The sequence below is a fragment of the Bactrocera oleae genome, chromosome 4 (assembly GCF_042242935.1).
Source record: "Bactrocera oleae isolate idBacOlea1 chromosome 4, idBacOlea1, whole genome shotgun sequence".
Taxonomy (NCBI): Eukaryota; Metazoa; Arthropoda; class Insecta; order Diptera; family Tephritidae; genus Bactrocera; species Bactrocera oleae.
Genome location: NC_091538.1, coordinates 35,410,658 through 35,433,054, shown reverse-complemented (window position 1 = coordinate 35,433,054; position 22,397 = coordinate 35,410,658). Strand labels below are relative to the sequence as shown.

At 35.3% G+C, this 22,397-nt stretch overlaps 1 protein-coding gene across 8 annotated transcripts in view; it reads right to left on the bottom strand.

Moving 5' to 3' along the window:
* cGlr2 (cGAS-like receptor 2) overlaps window positions 1–22,397 on the bottom strand; it is a 119,984-nt gene that overhangs the window by 62,378 nt on the left and 35,209 nt on the right. Inside the window, exons 3-4 of one of the 8 annotated variants that reach the window (XM_070109077.1) lie at window positions 10,909–11,107; window positions 4,355–4,998 (exon numbers count right to left, since the gene is read on the bottom strand). The exons of 6 other annotated variants lie outside the window; for them this stretch is intronic. In XM_070109077.1, coding sequence (XP_069965178.1) covers window positions 4,724–4,998; window positions 10,909–11,107 — 474 coding nt within the window. In that variant the 3' untranslated portion in view covers window positions 4,355–4,723. Of the gene's footprint in view, window positions 1–4,354; window positions 4,999–10,908; window positions 11,108–22,397 lie in introns of those variants that run through there. One more of the 8 variants, XM_070109080.1, reaches the window with a different exon arrangement.

The following is a 22,397-nucleotide window of genomic DNA, read 5'->3' as shown; positions in this document are numbered from 1 at the left end:
TTCTTCCTCTAAATTTATTTTGTTTATATAATCTCCTTTATTGCCGGTATTACCATCGGCTGGCGTTGTAGAACTTTTTTGTTCCACAATAAATTTTTTATTTTTATTGCCGGTATTATCATCGGCTGGCGTTGTAGAAATTTTTTGTTCCACATTATATTTTTTATTTTTAATATATTCATTGTGCTGGAATAAATCTTCAGTTGGCGCTTTAGGAGTCTCTGCTCCCAAAGTAATTATATTTCCTTTAATATCATGTTGCTCAGATTCATCTCCTAAGCTAAATATGTCTTCTTCCTTTTCATTATTTATTATCAACTTTTTTTCTTTCAAGTTGATCACTGCATTAATTTCTTTCAGGAATTTGTATCCAATTAAAAAGTCTGCTTCTAAATTTTCGATTTCGTAAAAAATTTGCATTTTACCAAATAGAGTAATAAAATGATAATATCGTATTATCGAAAATCCATTAATTGTTTTTTCTTTTATATATATTTAATTCGTTTTTATTCTTATAAATTCCTGATTTTATATAGCAACTTGTTGCTCCCGTTTCTACTAAAATTTTAAAGTTTTGGCCATTAACCCTGTCATGTAAGAAAATATATGGCAGAGTTAGTTTTGATCTAAAAAATTATCCTCTTTAATATTATTTATCCTTTGTGTTTTATTTGGTGGTTGATTACTTATTTGTGCGCTGGCATATGGTCGTTTATCTGTAGTATGTATTCTTGTATTCTGTACATTACTTGTATTATTTACATTATAATGTGGTCGATTTTGGGTTCGAGTACTTGGATCGACATCCATTGGGATAGGTCTTGCCTGAATGTTTTGTTGTAAGGGCCTTTGGTTGTTTTTGAAGTTGGGTTTGTGGAAACCGTAAATTATTATTAAAATTTCCGTTATTGAAGTTAGTACGTTGTCTGTAATAATTCGGATTTTTCCCGAATTGTGATGCGAAAATTGCTCGCATATTATTCGATTCTAATTTTTGTGCTTTTGCCAACGCATTTGGCAAATCACTTGGTGATAATGAAAATATTATATTGGCTAAATTTCCATTTAGACCTGTTATAAATATACGCAGCGCATCCCGCCTATTTTTTGCGTTTAATTCTTTAGTTACGGCATTATCTGATCCGTAAGTCATTATCGTTTTATTAATAAGTAAAGTTAATTTTTCATTAACCTTATTATAGTATTCTATAATTGCCCCGTCGCAAAATCTCCTGTTCGATAATATGAGCTGGTCGCTTATCCGCGTAAGCAAAATCGAGTCGTGCCAAAATAGCATCGAAATTAAGAACCGTTCCGTGATTGGATAAAATGTCGTTAGCGTTGTTTGTAATTTTATTTCTTAGTATAGTTAATGCAGCAAAATATCTACGGCTGCCCCTTACATACAAACTCATTGCGTTATTGGCTAATTCCCTCCAGCGAACGTATTTAGTTTGTTTTCCATTAAATTCTGGTAGTGACTTGACCACCACAAGTGACTCATCACAATTTATATGTGGATCAATCACTTCTATTTTATAATCAACGACTGTAGATGACTGTGTTAAGTCCTGCAGTTGCCTTCGCAACTCCTCTACCTCTAATCTAATAGAAGCATTTGTTGCAGTTATTAGTCTAGCAACAAGATTCTCGTTCTCACTATTTAAAGCCATTTTTTATTATTTTAGTTTTCAGTTCTATGGTTGCCCTTGCAATGATTACAATAGTACAGCCTTTCGTATTTTAGTGTACTTGAATTATTTCCCATTAAAAAAAATATTATCTTCTAGGAAAGAATGCTTTTTATTTTTTCCTATATGATCCTTATCTCGTTTTGTTTTTCTACTATAACCATTCAAGATTTTTCTTTTTAATTTTATTTCTTTTTTGATAATCTTCAATTGTGGCTTTTTACTTTTCCCTATATGATCCTTGTTTTGTTTCTACTACAACCTTTTAAAATTTTAATAAGATTTATCTGACCTACATTTGTCTGAGTCAGTTGGTAAAGCGTCTGTCATTTTGTCAAAGTTTTGGAAATACATTTTTTGTTTTATTTTCTTATATATATATATATTTTTATTTGTTTTGCCGTTATTACTTTCGGCTAGATTTGTGGAATCTCTGTTCCCTTTTTTACAATAAATTTTGTGATCCTTTCTAGGAAAGGAAACTCTTTTATTCTGGAGGGTCTGGAGTTCAGAATCGCAGAAATGAGCTTATGTTATAAACCGGAGGGTCCCCCTTGCGGTGCTGAATCACGGTTTCAAAATATTTGTTATATGGCTGGTCGAGCCTTGATTTATAACATGTCTTATAAATTTGAGTACTTATGCTTAAAATATTTTATATTGCTAGGATTATTACAATAAAATTTTTATAGAATTTTATTGTTATAAATTTAATATACATATGTATATTAAAATATGAACTTACTAGTTTTTCGTCCTTCTCTAAAGGGGTTTGTTGATTGGTGTTATAATTCCTTTGCTCCTGTTGATTCCTGTTCAATTGCTTCGCTTGTGCTGATTGCTGTTTAATTGCTTCACTAGTGTTGATTGTTGTTTAATTGCTTCGCTACTGTTGATTGCTCGCACGGGGTTTGTGTGCCTGTGGTCGCTGAAGTTTTTTGTGCACTATTCTTTTTTTTCTGACTCTTCGATTGTTAATATTTGATGTTATGTTTTATATTTTTTACACATTTTATTCAATTTGATTGCTTCGAAATTGGCGTAGGTATAGAGCAACACTTTTGTTATAGTTCGCTTGCTGTTATTGTTATTTCACTACATAGCGTTGCATTTTTGAAGATTCGTTTGTTCACAGCGTTTACACTTGTTTGCTTGCAATCACTTCTTCAAACTTTAAAAATCTTTAGTATTAGAACTTTTTGTTTTTTGGTATTTAAATTGGTTTTTGTGTTTTTTTTTTTTATTTGTCCACTCGCGTAGCCGTACTTTTTTATTTTGTTTTTTTGCTTTTCTCCTCCCGAGAGGATACTTGATTGCTAATTTTTGTGGTTTCGACACACGTCCCTATGACTATCCTTTCGGCTAGGGATACTTATTTTTTTCTCCCTTTCTTTTTCCGAGGATATCGCTAATACATGCCCCACGCGTTGGGCGCCAATTAACTTCCTCCTTGATGGAAGTATTAAAAAAACATAGTTTTGCGCGCGAACGCACTGAAGAAATCAAACGATTAAGTTGAGTGGTCCTGATGGAAGACTGAATCTCTTTATTTCAATTTGCTCTTATATATACATTTTTCTTATATGCTTAAGTCTTACAATAAGTGTCAATTTACAATATTCGCTTATTCAGCAATTAGTTTTATTGTTTACATTGTATGGGGGGTCTTAGCTTAATAAAAAGAATATTGGTTGCTTAAATAAGCAAAGATGCTTATTTAAGAAGCTGTGGTCTTAACTTTATTGAAAAGAGTATTGATTACTTTGTCGGGGTACTCGACGTTGAGTTTGCCGGTGTGCCAAATAAAATAAAATGTTAATTTAATTTCGACAAAATGTAACTTTAATTACTTTTAGTATAAGGGTAAAAATATGATAATTTTTGTGGGTTAATAAAGTGTTATATGTACAATCCAATTTATGTATTATTTATAGATTAGATTTAAATAAGATAACTTAATTATATATTTAATTATAACCTGATAATCCCGCGTAGATTCCTAAGTGGTGCTGCTGTTGTTGTTGTTGTGTTGCTGGGGCGATCTTATTTTCGCGCCTTTTTGTATCCGTCCGCTGGTATTTGCTCTTTTATCGGCTGATTAATTCCAATTGGAATTTATGAGCGATGTTGGTGCTGTTGAGCCTTTTGCATTGTCCTCTAATTCGTATTTATACGAGTTAGGAGAACAATGCAGGGATGTGTTCATTTGGTATGAACATCCCGGCCGCCTTGCAGGGTCTGCGAATAAAAAAGTTATTAGATCTATTTCGCTTTGGGTTAATGAATATTGTTTTAAGATGGGTTGAGTGGTTACTTAGGGTTTAAATCGCACAAGCACCGGTTAGAGTCCAACCGAGTGCGGTGTTTTGTGCGATCACGGTGCTGTTGTCTGGGTTGAATATTCCGGGTTTCATTATCCTTGGGTAGATGTCTGCTCCCAGTTCCATCATGATTTTGTCATCCTTGTGGAACATAGGGTCGGCTAGGACTAAGTGGTCGAATCTCTTAACGATTTCGCCACCTATATCACGATTGTAGGGTCGGGTCGGTAATTCCTGCGTCATAAGGCAGTTAACTTCGACATGCCAGTCGGGATCAGTTAGTGACCCTATGACGACTTTACATATGCGGTGAGAGTCAAGGTACGTTTTCGGTAACCTCAATCTCTGAGCTAGCTCCGAGGCTATAATTGTCACCTTTCGGGTCGGGTTAATTATGGCACGTATTTTATTCCATTTGCCATCGTGTTTTATTTTTATCGTGGCAGTGGGTATAAGGGTCGGCTTGGCCAGTAGTGTTGGAATCTCTTGATCGTTCGTCGCTCTTTGTTGGTTTGGTTTTCTCTTTGCAGAACAACCTGGGGTGTCCATGTAGAGTTGAATGGTGCTCTCCGTTACACATGTTGCATCGTTTTGAGCTTATGCATCTTTGTGTTGAGTGCGATCTGGCCAAGCAGTTGACGCAGTACTTATACTTAGTTACTGCGTCAAACTTTTCGTGAATGTTCATTTTTGTAAATTTTGAACATGTCACTAATCGGTGATCCTTTTTACACAATCCACAGGCGACGTGTTTATGTATGCGTTTTGATGAATGGGTGATAGTTCGTCGGGCCGTGCGGTGGGTACTTCCTCTTTCTTCTCGAATGGGGGAGAGGGTCGCTTTAAAGCGATGTAAGCGTCTAGCCAGGGTCCCATTGTCGGAGAGTGGGGTGATGCTTCGGGTGACGCTGAGTGAACGTATGGTGAAGGCTGGGCTACTCTGTCGGCTGCAGATAGATTTGTTGCTATTTTGAGGAGCCATGTCACTATAAAGAAATGAGATTAGTTATTTGGTAAGGTGACTATTTTGGTTATTGGGCGGGTAATTGTTCCCTGAGAAGTACGTATGTCAACTACTCTGGTCTTATTGTCTGCACCGAGATAGGTTTTTTCGATGCGACCAAGTTTCCATTCATTTGGGGATAGAGTTTCTTGGCGTATAACTACCATATCATTGATCTCTATATTGCGTTGAGGGTATTTCCACTTATACCGTTTGTGGAGTTCTTTTAGATATTCTTCTTTCCATCGTTTGCAGAAGTGTTGATGGAGTATCTTTAACTTTTGCCATCTATGTGCGATGCTTAGTTGTGTATCTTCTAAGTTGGGTTCTGCTGGGGTTAATAAAGGGGTACCTATTAAGAAATGGCCTGGAGTTAAAGGTTCTATATTCCTGGGGTCTTCACTTAGTGGGCTTAAAGGTCGAGAATTCAAGCAGCTTTCGATTCGGGTTAGAAGGGTAGATAATTCTTCGAAAGTGAATTTTTGGATCTGAGACACCTTTTTTAAGTGGCTCTTTAAACTTTTCACTCCTGCTTCCCAGAGTCCACCCATGTGTGGAGCTCCTGGAGGATTAAAGTGCCAGTTGATGTTTTGGTGTGCTTCACTTGTTGTTACTTGTGTTTTTAGTAATTTTATGAATTCTCGTCGATCTTTGATTAAGAGTTTAGAGGCTCCCACGAAATTAGTGCCATTGTCAGAATAAAGATCGGCGGGACATCCGCGCCTGGAAAAAAATCGTGCGAATGCGGCCATGAATGCTTGGGTGGTGAGATCGCTTGCTGCCTCCAGGTGTATTGCTTTGGTTGCAAAACAAACAAATACGCATACATAACCTTTTGTGATCAAGCACGCTCTGCCGGTGTAATTTTTTATGTCATAGGGACCGGCGAAGTCCATTCCTGTTGCTGCGAATGGGCGGGTTAGGGTGGTACGTTCCGCTGGAAGAGCTGCCATGATTTGAGTAGTTTCTCTCTTCTTGTGTAAGACGCAAATTTTGCACTGATGGATAATGGACTTGATGAGCGTTTTAAGCTTCGGGATCCAAAATTCCGTACGCATGAGTCGTAAAACTAGCTGGTTGCCACCATGTAGGGTAAGTGAGTGGGTAAATTGGGTGAGTAGTTTTGTTAATCGACTGCTATAGGGTAGTATAATCGGATGACGCTCGTTATATGATAGTGCGGCTGAATTGCTCAATCGGCCATTGACTCGCATTATTCCTTTGGGATCGATTAAAGGGTTTAGGGTCAAAATTGTACTATTTCTGTGTATGCTGGTTTTTTGAGTTAAAGCTTCATACTCATCCTGGAAGTGCTTTCTTTGGGTTAAAATAATTAACTTCGTACGGGTAGTTTTGAACTCGTCTGGAGTTATTTCCAACGTTGTGATCTGTTGGGTGACGCATTCGAGCAGAATCTGAATAAATATGCTATGACTCGAATGGCTTTGGGTAGTGATGAAAATCTATCCAGTATATCCTCTTGTGTTGTGTTGACGAAAGTCTTGATTGGCCGCAGTTCCAGTGTTGTATCGATTGATTTTCGGGTAATTGGCCAATGTTTCGGGTCGAGGTTTAACCATTGGGGTCCGTGCCACCAGAGGTCATTGTTAACCATCTCCAGAGGTGTGCATCCGCGACTACCCAGATCTGCTGGATTGTCCTGGCTTTCGATGTGACGCCAGTTTTCGGTTCCAACTTTTTCTGCAATTGTGGCAACTCGATGGGATACAAAGGTTGTCCATGAGCATGGGGGTTTGCTTAACCAAGACAGGACAATTGTAGAATCCGTCCAAAGGTGAGTGCGGTACTGAGTAATGTTTAATTGGGGTAGGGTCGCATCCACTAGATTTGCCAGAAGAACCGCTCCGCAAAGTTCTAGCCTTGGTAAAGATATACTTTTTATTGGGGATACACGAGTCTTGGATATCAAAAGAGTTGTCCAGGTGTTTGTATTTGTAGAAACACTGATGTATAGATTTGCTGCGTAAGCTTTTTCTGATGCGTCAGAGAATCCGTGGAAATTGATGATCGCGGATGTTGAAAAGTGGGTCCACCGAGGAATTTCAATCAGATTTAGGGTTTCGTAATCCTTTATGAAGGTTTTCCAGCGATGGAGAGTTAAGGGTTTTAAACTTTCATCCCAATCGGATTTATCGAGCCATATTTGTTGCATTATTATTTTGGCTGTGACTACAACGGGACTGAGCCAACCAGCTGGGTCGAACAATTTTGCTATAATCGATAATACTTCTCTTTTAGTAAACGATGTCTTATCGTGAATAGGGTTGATGAGAAAAAAGAATGTATCTTTTTTTGCATCCCATCTGATCCCCAGTGTTTTTGTGCTATTGGATTCCGGTAAACTGAGTAAATTGGTATCCAACAGGTGTTCTTGTGAGATTCCAGATAAGACTTTTGGGTCATTTGAGGTCCATTTGCGTAGAGCAAATCCTGCGGACTCCAAAGATGAAGTAAGTTCATCTCGTGCCATCTTCGCAGTTGCTACGTCATGTGCTCCTGCAAGTACATCATCGACGTACATTCCGTTGCGAAGTATCTCTGCGGCCAGTGGGTGGGTTCCTTGTACATCATCCGCTAATTTGAGGAGGGTACGGATAGCTAAATATGGGGCACAGTTAATACCAAACGTAACAGTTTGTAGTTCAAAATCTTCTATGGGGTCGTTAGGCGATCTTCTAAATAAGATTCTTTGAAATGGAGTGTGTTTGCTTTCAACAAGTATTTGACGATACATTTTTTGAATATCTGCATCGAATACGATTCGAAACATACGCCATTTTACCACTAGTATTACCAGGTCTGCTTGCAGAATAGGTCCAGTGTGTAATACATCGTTGAGGCTGTTTCTATTTGAGGTGGGGCATGATGCGTTGAATACCACTCGTAGTTGGGTCGTTAAGCGATCGGGTTTGATGACTGCGTGATGTGGTAGATAATATGTTTTCGTATTCTCTGCGGGGTCATATTCTATTTTTGTCATATGACCGAGTTCCAGGTACTCGTTGATGGCCTTGTCGTATTCTGTTTTTATTTCAGGTTTTCTAGATAGGGATTTTTCATTTCTTAGAAACTGAGCTAAAGCTATATGTCTTGAGTTGCCCAAGTCTATTTTTTCTGGGGTTTTAAAGGGTAATGTTACCACGTAGCGCCCAGTTGAGTGTCTTCGGGTTGTTTTTTGATAATCTTGCTCACACAGTATATCCGAAGTTGAGGGTAGAGGCTTTTTCGGAACTTCTTCGACTTCCCAAAATTGTGTGAGCAAATTGTCTGGGGTCGTCTTATTGAAAAATGACAATATTGAGGGTGAGATGGGTTTTTCAGGTGTGGGTCCGGAAAGAATCCAACCGAATTCTGTTTCTTGGGCTAGTAATGACCCGAGTACATTTCTCTGTACGCCACTGAGAATTATTTGTGGGTACAGATCACTTCCGATAAGGATGTCGACAGGTCTGGGTTTATAGAAGTGAGGGTCAGCTAAACTAAAACCGAATTCTTTATTAGAAATTATTCTATCAAGTGAGTGAGTGGGTAAGTTATCGGTTAAAGTTTTTAAGATAAACGCGTGGGTCGTTATCTTAAATTCCCTTTTTGTTGGTGAACGAAGGGTGAGTTCGCAAGTTTTGGTAGCTGTTGCGGAGACTGTGTTGTTCAATCCGGTCACTTGTGCGTTTTTCTTGAATGTGGGTATGTCCAATTTTCTGTGGAGCTTCTCGGAAATGAACGTAGCTTCTGACCCAGAGTCGATTAGTGCTCGAGCTGTATATAATTGCCCTTTGTAAGAAACTTGCACTATGGCAGTACCTAGCAAAACCTGCTTCCTACTTGAGTTGTGTGGGTCTTGAGTTTTATTTTCAGTGGACTGTAAGATGGTTGTGTAGGCTTGCGGATTTGTATTGGGATTATGGGTTTGGGAGGTACTACTATTGGTAGAGTCAAGAGGCGGGTTCGAGGCTCTTGATCCTTGCGGGAGGGTTTGGGAGCGATATGGGGCATCCCTATGCAGAAGAGTGTTATGTTTCTTTCTACATATTCTGCATGAGTATTTGCTCTTGCAATCCTTGAAACTATGCGATAATGCAAGGCAATTAAAACAGTAACCATTATTTTTTATTACGTTTATTCGGGTCTCAACATTCATTTGTAAAAACTTTGGGCATTCTCGAATGGAATGTTGGGTTCTACATAACTTACAACTCTCAATGTCTTGGGGTTTTCTTGAGATGATGCTGTTTCTTACAGGGTTTTCACTAGCGTGTGGAAAACTCAATTTCGAAGTTCCAGAGACGTTCGCGTGAAAGGTATTAAATTTCCTGTCTTTTCCTTTTCTATAAGGCCCACTGTCGGGTTGGGTAACTGGAACGGGGTCAGTTAGATTTCCTACTGCTTCCAAAGATTTGTATCTATGGGTGAGAAATGCGTCGAAAGTTTTCCATGATGGTATTTCGGAGTTGTCTTCTAGGGTATCCTCAAATTGATGAAGTAAAGTTTTAGGCAATTTCAATCCACATAAGAAGATTAAGATTGGGTCCCAACTAGTCGTGTCTATGTATACATTATGAAGATTTGTAAGACAATTGTTGACGGTCCTCTGAAGGTGTTTAATAGCGCTTCCACTTTCCTGGTTTGCTTGGGGTAAATTAAACAAAATTTTTAATTGCGCGTTGACTTGAACTCGTTTGTTTTCGTATTGCGATACCAGGTCCCTCCATGCCATCAAGAAACCATCATTTGTTAATGGTGCGTTTTTCACTATTGATCTTGCTTCTCCTCGGGTTTTTTGAATTAGGTGAAACAGTCTCTCCACGTTACTAATTTTGTGATTATTTACATATATGGCCGTAAACATGTCTCTGAATGTCCGTGTCACAAGGGGGTAGATGAATTGAAGATCCTATGTCCCGCGATGTGTTTTCATCTGAAGCTCGTTCCTTTATTGTGGGGGTTGGGGTCTTAAGATCATCTATAGCTTGGTTAATGGATCCCAAACATTTCAAATATAATTGATGACCTGTTTTAAATTTTTCTTTAACTTTTGAGAAGTCAATAGTTTCACCGGGTTTTTGTGGGGTTCTACGAAAGGCATCGTATGACTTGTTTGCCTTGTCGTAAATAGCGTTGAGTTCAACTCTTTTTATTTCCAGAGTATAAACGGATTCATCTTCGGGGTGGGTTTCATAATGTTCTTCGATATATTCGAGTAAATCCGAAACACAGAACTTAAATTCTTCCATTTTCGATAGAAACTTTATTTATTTGTTTATTATATAGAAATCGCAGCAATTTATAAAATTTAAATGAAACAAATAATAAATTTCAAATAATTTTTCTTTATTTAAATATCAACAAGCAAATTCCCGAATGCTAGCGAATTTCCAAAAAAAATTTTTTTTTTTTTTTGTGTGTGTGTCTTATATATGCACAATATTTAAAATTCCGATGAACGAAAAATTTCCTACTGGGTTATTTGAATTTTTCCCTACAGGGTTTTTTGCTTGCTCGCAATGCACCAGCAATGAATATTTAAGAGAGCGGGTAATGCAATTTGAATATATATATACGTGTATGTACGAATAGATACCAAGAGTAACGCTGCTTGGCTCTCAAAAATTGTATATTATATTGTAAGTACGTACTTATGAGAAATTTGAATATATCAAAAAATATATATTATATATTGTAAGTACGTACTTATGTATGTATTATGAGTAATGTGCTAAACGGAATATGGCAATAATAAATTCGCAAATACTTTGCACTTAATATTTGTTAAGCACAAGATTTATTTTATTATATATTTGTTTTCACTTTGCACTTTTATTCCGTATTGCACTGATATATTATATATTTTAAAAATTTGGGTTTATGTACTCACAATTTTTTTCACGTATGTAATCCTTGTTGCTGATCTGATTCAAGTTTATGGTTGATTGGGTGGGCGAATATATTATTTTTGATGATCCAAACGGTGGTTGATTGGGTGGGTGAATGTATAATATATAAGCGCTGATTAATTGGGTGGGTTTTATTTTATCGGGAACGGATCCGGCTCGAAGGACCAAAATGTCGGGGTACTTGACGTTGAGTTTGCCGGTGTGCCAAATAAAATAAAATGTTAATTTAATTTCGACAAAATGTAACTTTAATTACTTTTAGTATATAGGGTAAAAATATGATAATTTCTGTGGGTTAATTAAGTGTTATATGTACAATCCAATTTATGTATTATTTATAGATTAGATTTAAATAAGATAACTTAATTATATATTTAATTATAACCTGATAATCCCGCGTAGATTCCTAAGTGGTGCTGCTGTTGTTGTGGTTGTGTTGCTGGGGCGATCTTATTTTCGCGCCTTTTTGTGTCCGTCCGCTGGTATTTGCTCTTTTATCGGCTGATTAATTGAAATTGGAATTTATGAGCGATGTTGGTGCTGTTGAGCCTTTTGCATTGTCCTCTAATTCGTATTTATACGAGTTAGGAGAACAATGCAGGGATGTGTTCATTTGGTATGAACAACTTAAATAAGCAAAGATGCTTATTAAGAAGTTGTATTATTGCTGAGTGCAAAGAAATAGTTTTGTTTATAATGAGGGTAAAGTTACTTTGTGGAGGCTGCCGTTAACTTGCATGCAAATGGAATGCGAGACAATTCAAGAGGATATTAAGAAATTGGCATTGAAGCATACAACAAGACACGTTTATGGAAACTCCAGTACAATGAAGAAATTTAAGCAGAAAATAACACATACACACCGTGTAACTCATAAGCCCAACGGCTAAAAACTGGATGAACGATCACAGATCCAGACCAGTGTTTATGTCAGAATTGTCAATTGGGCCTTAAGAAACTCATAGAAACGGTAACAGAAATCTCTGATAGATAGATTGGTGCCTTGCAGGGACAATTTTTAAAATAATATTATAAGTCTATAACTTATTTAACTATTTTTTTTTCACTTTAGTTATGTATAGGATGCGTTAGAAGGAATGTTGCGGAATACTTACAATTAGGTAAAAATTTCATCTAACAATATCAAATAACATCAGATATTCATTCCGCAGTCGCAATTCAGAATTTTTGTTGCCAGGGTTTTCAAGTATTTTAATAGAATTAAGAAAAATGATGGAAAAATAAAAATTGTAAAGAAACCTTCCTTTTATTTAGTACTCCTGATTTTAGAGAATAAAATTATGAAATTGAAACATATTATGTGAACATTCTGTTGTGATCTACTTTGAGATCTCAAAATGTTCCTCTTGGCGGGGAGCTACTCGCCAACTTAAGAGGATCTCACCACAAACAAATTATAAGCTGATTTCACCAGAATTTTACCCCTGCGGAGCGCGAAAAAGCAGAATTGAGCATTTTGAATGTTAAATGAGAAAAATAATGCTAAAATCAATGTTAAGAAATGTACGCTTATAGATTCGTATATTTACAATGCGCAAACGACTTTGCATATAATTTTAAGATATTCTGCATATACAGGGCGGCTCACGAATCGTGCTACAAAAATAAACCGTAATAAGTTTCTTTTTAATCAATGCATTACAATAATTTTTTTTGTATTGTATAGAAAATCTTATTTTATTTTATACAATTAATTATTCCGCCATGCTCAGCCACGCATATGCGACACCTAATTAGAAAATTAAAGCGGGTTAAAGGGTTGAAGTCGGGATTGCCGCAAATATGTATTTAATGGACTGCTTCAGTTCAGTCAGATTTCTGGGTTTGATTTTGTTCACCTCTTGCTTGACATAACCCGATAAGAAAAGACCAAGCGGTCGCAAATATTCTTATACATATATATATAATATGTATAATTATGTGTGCATGTAAACAAATATGCAAGTACCCATTATAATTGTTAATTTGTCTACATGCAACTATGTATGTAAATATGTACACTCATTGTTTCATGGGAAATCAGAATCATACACACTCTTACAAACATACATCGAACATGGTGCAAAATCAACCCTTATTCATATGCAACGTGGCATGCGTAAATGGAAACAAAGTCATGCATATATACGGGCAGATGTGTGTACAAAAAATTCAAATATTTACATACGCACTTACGTACATTTTTTGACCCGGTTAAGTGCCAAAACCAAAGTTGCAGATATTTTGTGCTTTGTAGTACATAAGCGATTGTGGTACTTAAGCGAGTGGTACCAAAAAAATAATTTCTATGTATTTAAAAAAAAATTACCGTTTTCCTTAAAAAATTAAGAAAAAAAAACGTGAGATACTTAACCGCGGTTTACTGTATACGTAAATCAGAGGAATATTGAATATTTTCTTTTAAAAATTTCTTGAATTGTAAATCGACAAATATACTATGTTGTCACTTTTATTCTAAAATATTTTAATACTCATATTTGCAGGGTTGTCACTTTTCTCTTCTAGAGGGAATATCAGAAATTTCTTCAATTTATGATTTTTAGCTTTTGCCATCGTGGTGAAAAGACGCTTGTAGGCAAAAGCATGCTCGGGGGGATGTGAGGGTATCTGTTTTTATGAATGAAGCGAGGTTGCTTGTTAAAAGTACGCCTGCGTTCATGAATGAAAATGTTGTTGTTCTGTAATTTACTATAAATTTGGGCTTCGCCTATTTTGCTGACATATTGACTTGTGACGATTGTTGTTTTTGTAGAACAATGTTTGTAGTTTTTGCGGGTGACATATTTACATGTGTACGCACACACATATGTAGGTTGGTTTGTGTATGCATTATTTGTTCGACAATTTTCTATATACATATATAATATATGCGTGTACACATAAATCAATAAGCGCACCTATAGTGTATTGATAAGTGATAAAATCAGAGAACGTAAATGAATAGAGAAGGAGCAAATGTTAAATGAAATCTTTTTGAGTACTAATTTGTAATTCCAGATGAGGGAACATCGAAAAATATAACTTCGAAAAAGAAAAATACACCACGCAATGTGCGAAATGCTATAAATAGACACAACGAATATTCCTAAATGAAAAATTGTTGCACATACCTATTTAGATTTATGTTTTCAATTTCTATGATATGACAAAATTTATAATTGTGAAAAGCCTTTTGAATTAAAAAGGAGGATTCGGCAAAAACCCCAGAATTCATAATAAAATAACCTTTGATTTGCAATTTTTCTAACTTTTGTATATGCGTTGCGTAAGCAATATACTTATTGAACACATGATAATAATAAAACGATGGCTAAGCGGTCGCATTTCCATTTATATAGTGGCTTAGGTCGTAGGCGTGAAGAAGTTAAGCTCATTCCGAATAAGAGCATATACGTTCGAATCCTAAAACTCATGAAACTTAAATGTTATTTAATTTTTTTATTTATTAATTGGAGTCTAAGCATATCATAATTCAATTACTTTAATAATATATTTTACTTTCTGATATAATTAAAATATATGAGGAAAATATGTTTATATATTTAGGTTTATTGAATATTCCCTTATTATTATGCATATTTACACAAATGTGATAATCACACATACAGCTGTGTTCATAAAAATAGCAGTGCTCATGAGCTGCAACTTTAAACTTAATTTTATATATCAAAAAGTATATGAATGTTCACAAATTTAATTTTGTTTTAGCTTTGTGATTATTTTAAACAAAAACACATCAATTTATTATTCAAAATGTTGTTAATTTTTTTTACATTATTAATTTAAACAAAAAAGTGCTGTTTACAGCTGTTCATAAAAATAGCAGTGAGTAATGAAAACAGTGGAATTAGTTTAAAAAATTATTGTTGAACTCCAAAAAACTATTTTAATTTGTTTGCTTGGGTTAGTACTTAGTCGTGTACCCATTATTTTTTATTATGGCCTGGCAACTGCAAGGCATAGAATCCACCAAGTCCTGGCAGCGCTTGACAGGGATCCGCTCCCATGATTTTTGAACAACCTTCCAATGCTGTCATCGAGATGTTGGATTTGCATTTGCAACATATCGTTTAACATCTCCCCATAGGTTTTCAATTGGATTTAAATCCGGAGACTACGCAGGCCATGACATAAGATCGATCCGCTTTGATGCAATCCAGCTTTTGACCAGTTTGCTTGTATGTTTGGGGTCGTTATATTGTTGAAACATCCATTTTAGTGGCATTTCCCAATTGGCATAAGGAAACATAACATTTTCTAATATGTTAACATATACAGATCGATCCATGATCCCATCAATCATGAATATAGGGCCCACTCCACTGTAAGAAAAACATGCCCATGCCATAATACTCAATCCGCCGTGTTTAACTGTCTTCAAAGTGTACCTAGGATCGTACTCTGTATTAGGTGGACGTCTGACATATTGTCTGGAGCCCTTTCCACCAAATAACACAATTTGACTTTCGTCACTCCATAAAATATTTCGCCACTTTGTAATGGGCCAATTAAGGTGACTTTTGGCGAACTCCAAACGTGCTTTGACATGTCTGGTGGCTAACAGTGGAACTTTTCGTGGATGGCACGCTTTGAGATTTTGTTCTTTAAGACGTCGCCGAATAGTAACGCCACTAACATTCAAGCTTAAGTAATTTTTTATCTTGCTGGACGATGCAACAGGCTGCGTCCTGCTATATCGCACAATAGATCGGTCCTCATGAAGTGTGGTTTTACGTTGGATACCACGATTTTCGGGCATTTCTTTAAAGTTTAAAGCATTATGAATCATTTTAGCAGAACATCCACATATTCCTTGGATGTCTTTATATGTTTTTCCCAGGTTTCTTAGTTGCACTATAATGTTTCTTTTTTCAGGAGTACAATGTTTGCCTCTGCCCACTAAGTTAAAAAATATAAATTTATTTTAGTGTTTTATAATGTTAATAATAGTCACTAACACAAAACCACTTACTTTTTATCAATTAAACGTCTTACCAAAATTTTTTTGGCTTATCAAGATACGCACTGCTATTTTAATGAACAGCCAAAGACTGGTGCTTCTAGCAAAAAGAGTTGTTCATTTGCTCAAATCTCGCAAATCTAACGGGATTTTTTCGTTTCTTCCTTTTACATATTCCATTCTACGACAACAATGCGTAGACGTTGGAATAATCGTAACGGAACTTGAAAAAAAAAACATTACTTGATTGCATTTCTCGCACTGCTATTTTTGTGAACACAGCTGTACATTCTTAAATCCACGTACGCTGATGCTTGCTTCTTCTTGCCCCGCACAAACAATGACTTTTGTCCTGACTTCTTGTTTTTTTGCGAGAAACAAGTTGAACGATCGCAAGCAAGAAGGAGTCAGCGGGGCACTGCCACAAAATTATATGAGATATATATTTTATTTATCGAATTTATTTTAAAAACGATTATAGGTATGAATTTATTTGTATTTATATTTTTACGTATCTATTAATTATATTACGTCAATAAGTCATTAATGCATTAGTATTTTTCAATACAAATTAAGTAACACATTAATATATTATGAGCCCTCACTTGACATGCCTCTGTCCATGGTGGCAAGCCAAGGAAATAACGGCGAGTTTGCGCGGACATTGTGTTGTTGAAAAAAACCAAATGACGACTTTGTCGACATATATACATATTTACATACATACAAACGAGCTCGCATACATATTGACGCCAAATTTTGCGCATTGTCGCGGAGTTGACAAAATTTGTTTGAATCGACAATTTTACGACAATGTCGGTCGGCTATGTTGTCTCGTTTGTCCTTTTTGCAGTGGTTTGCTATTGAAAGTTGACTTATGCTCTTTTGAAGTATTGCGATTATCGATTGAACTTCATTTTCATAGCGTCGTATTTAGATAAAATGGGCTAAATCAACAAACAATGAAATAATGATAATAAGTAAACATATAAAAGTACTACTCGTTGTGAGGAAGCAGCTTCCACAAGTTGCCCACGCAACATACAAATGCGAGGGGGATGATAGGATTTTCAGTGATACAAATTGTAAATTTGAAATTTTGCTGATTCTTCAATTTTACTGAAGACATTCAAATTCAATTTCATTCATTTTTATATTCGCGCATTTGCGGTAGGAATTCTATATGAAAACCAAATGTGGTTTACCAGGCGCACAGAAAAAATAGCGCGGCGCAGAGTTATGAACGAACGCACTTTGCTTTGAAGCAGACGCACGTTCCTTATGAACGAATTTGTTTTCGTTGTAATATGAAATACTGGCCGATGATGGTGCGTCTACGTTTTTTTTGTCACTTGCGCGAATGTTTGATTTTTTGCGAAAGATATATTGAGGGACATACATATGTACATATGTGTACATATATGCAAATATATTTGGACATACGAATGAAGGAAGGCAATTTCAAGAATATTCACATATAGACATATGAACATTTGAAGCAAGTAAACAACAATAGTTTGAGTTCACAGATTAGACAACGTAGCTCGAATATCGTCTGTGATGCTGCTAGTATATTTGCAATTCTTTATTGCAACGTCAAATATTTTGCCTAAGTTCAAATCCTATCACAGATATAAATTAATTTAATTTTTTCTTATAAACCTTTTTTAATTAAATAACATTTTAATTCTATTTTCATATTATTTCCCTCATTATTTATATTTTCTTGTCAGAAGTGAATTTCTTTCGTTTTTATTATTTCAATTTTTGTTTATGCGCATATCAAAGAACATCTGTACATATGTATGTGTATACATTTTGCTTATAGAGTGGTGTAGTTCTTTGCGTACCCTGATAGGTGTGGTGAAATTTTATTTTCGAACTTGCGCGTTTTTGATGTTCCCTCATCGTAATTAACATTTTAGAACAGCTAACATTTGCTCCTTCTCTATTCATTTACGTTCTCTGAATATATGAATCTGTAAGCGTACATTTCTTAACATTGAATTTAGCATTATTTTTCTCATTTAACATTCAAAATGCTCAATTCTACGTTTTCGCGCTCCGCAGGGGTAAAATTCTGGTGAAATCAGCTTATAATTTGTTTGTGGTGAGATCCTCTTAAGTTGGCGAGTAACCCTCCGTCAAGAGGAACATTTTGACAATCGGCACACCATGAACCTTCTATATGATATACGTTCTCTGCTCATACATGCACCCAGAGGCATTAGTCTGCCTACAGTGCATATAGTCGGAGAGAATACAGGGATAATGGGATGCCCAACTCTTTTCAGTGTGAGAGCGCCTCAAAATTTGCGTTTTTTATAACATTTTGCATTGTAGCCAGATCAGTCAAAATAATAATTTTAGGGCATTTAAATTAAAATATCCAACATTCATTTAGATTAAATATTAATATACATTTATCCATTTAACATATGCAGAAACTATTTAAACCCTTTTTTGTGATTTGTCATATATTAAAACTTTTGATTGTTTTCCAATTTTTGTTAGTGATCTTTAACAGCGGCAAGAAATCTCTCTGTTGACATATTTTTCTGTAGGATTTCAGTCTGGCCGTACTACTTTTTCCAATTGCTAAACGTTAGACCTCCTGAACTTTGACAGTTGCTTGAGTTCAGGAGGTTTTGACGTTTAGCAATTGCGCTCTCATTTCCAGTGAGAGACGAGTTGGGCATCTCTTTATCCAGAGAATGTTGATGAGTAGAGAAGGAGCAAATGTTAGCAGTACTAAAATGTTAATTGCTAAGAAGGAACATCGAAAACGCGCAAGTTCGAAAATAAAATGTCACCACAGCTGTCAATTTACGCAACGAACTACACCACTCTATAAGTAAAATGTATATACATACATATGCACAGATGTTCATTGGTATGCGCATAAACAAAAATTGAAATAATAAAAACGAAAGTAATTGACCTCCGACAAGAAAATATAAATAATGGGGGAAATAATACTAAAATAGAATTCAAATATCATTAAATAAAAAAGAGTTATAAAAATAAAAAATAGTATAATATATAAATATATGATAGGATTTGAACTTATTCAAAACATTTCATTGCAATAAGGAAGTGTGCTATACAAGCAGCACTACAGGTGATATTAGAACATATTTGTCTAATCTGTGAACTCAAACAGCTATTGTTGTTTACTTGCTTCAATGTTCATATGCCTATATGCGAATATTCTTGAAATTGCCTTCCTTCATTCGCATGTCCAAATATATTTGCATATATGTACACATATGTACATATGTATGTCCATCAATATGTCTTTCGCAAAAAATCTAACACTCGCGCAAGTGACAAAAAAAACGTAGACGCACCATCATCGGCCAATAATATTCAAGCGAACTCGCGGCATATTTTCTAAGTATTTTATATTACAACGACAACAAATTTATTCATAAGGAACGTGCGTCTGCTTCAAAGCAAAGTGCGCTCGTTCATAACTCTGCGCCGCGCTATATTTTCTGTGCGCCTGGTAAACCACATTTGGTTTTCATATAGAATTCCTATCGCAAATGCGCGATATGAATGAAATTGAATTTGAATGTCTTCAGTAAAATTGAAGAATCAGCAAAATTTCAATTTTACAATTTGTATCACTGAAAATCCTACTTACCATCCCCCTTGCGTTTGTATGTTGCCCACAAGCTGCTTCCTCACAACATTTGCTAAAAATCAGAAATTGAAGAATTTGTCTGATGTTCACTTCAAAAAGGAGAATTGGCAACATGACCTCTTAGCGAGTTTAAATAATATTTATATTTTTGCATATTATGCACTATTTATGGCATTAAATTATAAAATTTATATTAAATTGCCATTCATATGAAATCATTAACTACTTCTATATATTCTAAGCACAGTCCATATAGTACTTTTATATGTTTACTTATTATCATTATTTCATAGTTTGTCGATTTAGCCCATTTTATCTAAATACGACGCTATGAAAATGCAGCCCAATCGGTAATCGCAATATTTCAAAAGAGCATAAGTCAACTTTCAATAGCAAACCACTGCAAAAAGGACAAACGAGACAACATAGCCGACCGACATTGTCGATTCAAACAAATTTTGTCAACTCCGCCACGATGCGCAAAATTCGGCGTCAATATGTATGCGAGCTCGTGTGTATATTTGTATGTTTGTCGACAAAATCGTCATTTGGTTTTTTTCAACAAAACAATGTCCGCGCGAACTCGCCGTTATTTCGTTGCCTTGCCACCATGCACAGAGGCGTTCTAACTGAGGACTCTTAGTATATTATTATGTTGCTTAATTTGTATTGAAAAATACTGATGCATTTATGAATTATTTTCGTAATATAATATATATTATATATATATATAAATACCCATAAATTCATACCTATAATCGTTTTTAAACTAAATTCGATAAATAAAATTTATATCTGAAATAATTATGTGGCAGTGCGCCCCAATCCCTCCTTGCCTGCGATCGTTCAACTCGCAAAAAGCAAAAAGTGTGGACAAAAGTCATTGCTTGTGCGGGGCAAGAAGAAGCAAGCATCAGCGTACGTGTATTTAAGAATGAATGTGTGATTATCACATTTGTGTAAATACGCATAATAAGGAAATATTCAATAAACCTAAACATATGAACATATTCTCCTGATATATTTTAATTATATCAGGAAGTAAAATATGCTATTAAAGTAATTGAATTATGATATGCTTAGATTCCAATTAATAAAATAAAAAAATTAAATACAATTTTAATTTTATGTATTTTACGATTCGAACGTGTATGCTCGTATTCGGAATGAGCTTAACTCCATCGCGCTTACGACCTAAGTCACCACAAAAGTGGAAACGAGGCCGCTTAGCCACCGTTTTATTATTATCATTTGTTTAATAAGTATATTGCTTACGCAACGCACAAACGAAAACTAGCTTATTAAATGTTTATTTTATTATGAATTCTGGGGTTTTTACCGGTAATACAGATTTTAATTCAAAAGGTTTTTCATAATTATAAATTTGTCATATCATAGAAATTGAAAACATAAATCTAAATAGGTATGCGCAACGATTTTTCATATAGGAATATTCGTTGTGTCTATTTATAGCATTTCGCATATTGTGTGGTGTATTTTTCTTTTTCGAAGTTATACTTTTCGATGTTCCCTCTTGTGGAATTACAAATTAGTACTCAAAAAGTTTTCATTTAACATTTGCTCCTTCTCTACTCATCAACATTCTCTGCTTTATCTCAGGAGAATATTTAGACCTGGATTGCTAATATCTGATTAGAGAACAGCACTAAAGGCAAAAACGTAAACAAATTACCATTTTTAAACAAAAATTATTGAGGTATAAAGTCAGCTCCCACAGCGGATGATATTTTCGGTAAACGGTCAGCAAATCGTGGGTCCGCATATTCTGTATCTGGGGACTTAAAAAGTCGGGGCATAACTTTTCAAGTCCCCAGATACGACTTAAATAGTCGGGACATAACTTTTCAAGTCCCCAGATACGGAATATGCGGACCTTAGTGCCCACGATTTGCAGACCTTTTTTCGGCTATATTTGGACGTGAATAGGCTTTGCATATACTACAAGGTCATATACATAAGGTATAATACAAGGTCAATATATACTTCCAATAGCCCATACACGTAATACTCGTATATGAATTTTAAACTTCCGGGAGGCTTTATTGGGTATAGCTATATTGGTTAATATGTAAGATTTCTTAACAAAACTAAGTGAAAGTTTGGTGGCGGAAATGGGTGAAATCAGCCTACGCATTACTCCTGCTCCCATATTCTATATACTTATGACTTAAAATGATTTTAGTTATTCTAGCAGACTTTATACCAAATATTTCGATTGATGTGTTATCTGAATAAATTGGGTGGAAACATGTTGTCAAACTTACCTTAGTTTATTGCCAAAGGTTAATGTAATCAGTGAAAACGCACACTGGTGCATAAATTCCTATTGAAGTAATTTCCGCTTATATAACTGAATTTTAAGCGCCTCTGTTGATTAGTACGTGTGATATTTTTATAAAATCAAGTGCACTTTTTCTAAACCAATGTGGATTAGCACTCAATATGAATGAAATATTTCTAGGCTTTGTTTTTAACCTCATATCATATTATTTATTACTTATATCCTCTTTATTTGAGTTTACATCACATAAATTTGTAAGTACAATATATTGCATTTGAGTTGATTTTGTTGATGTTTCTTTAAATATTCCCGACATGAACAATGTTTTTTTAGAAGTGAAGTTTTCAATCTGGCAATACGTTTTTTTCTGATTTGGTCTTTGTGACAACTGTTACTTGATTTGTACTCAGTTTCGTTTGCCCTTTATAATGACCTGACTTATTCCGGCAATTCGGTAATTAAATCAACCAGGGATTCGCATCACGTGTACTCTAGTAGATAATGCGCATCTCAGAGACGTCGTACAATGCGCCCCAAA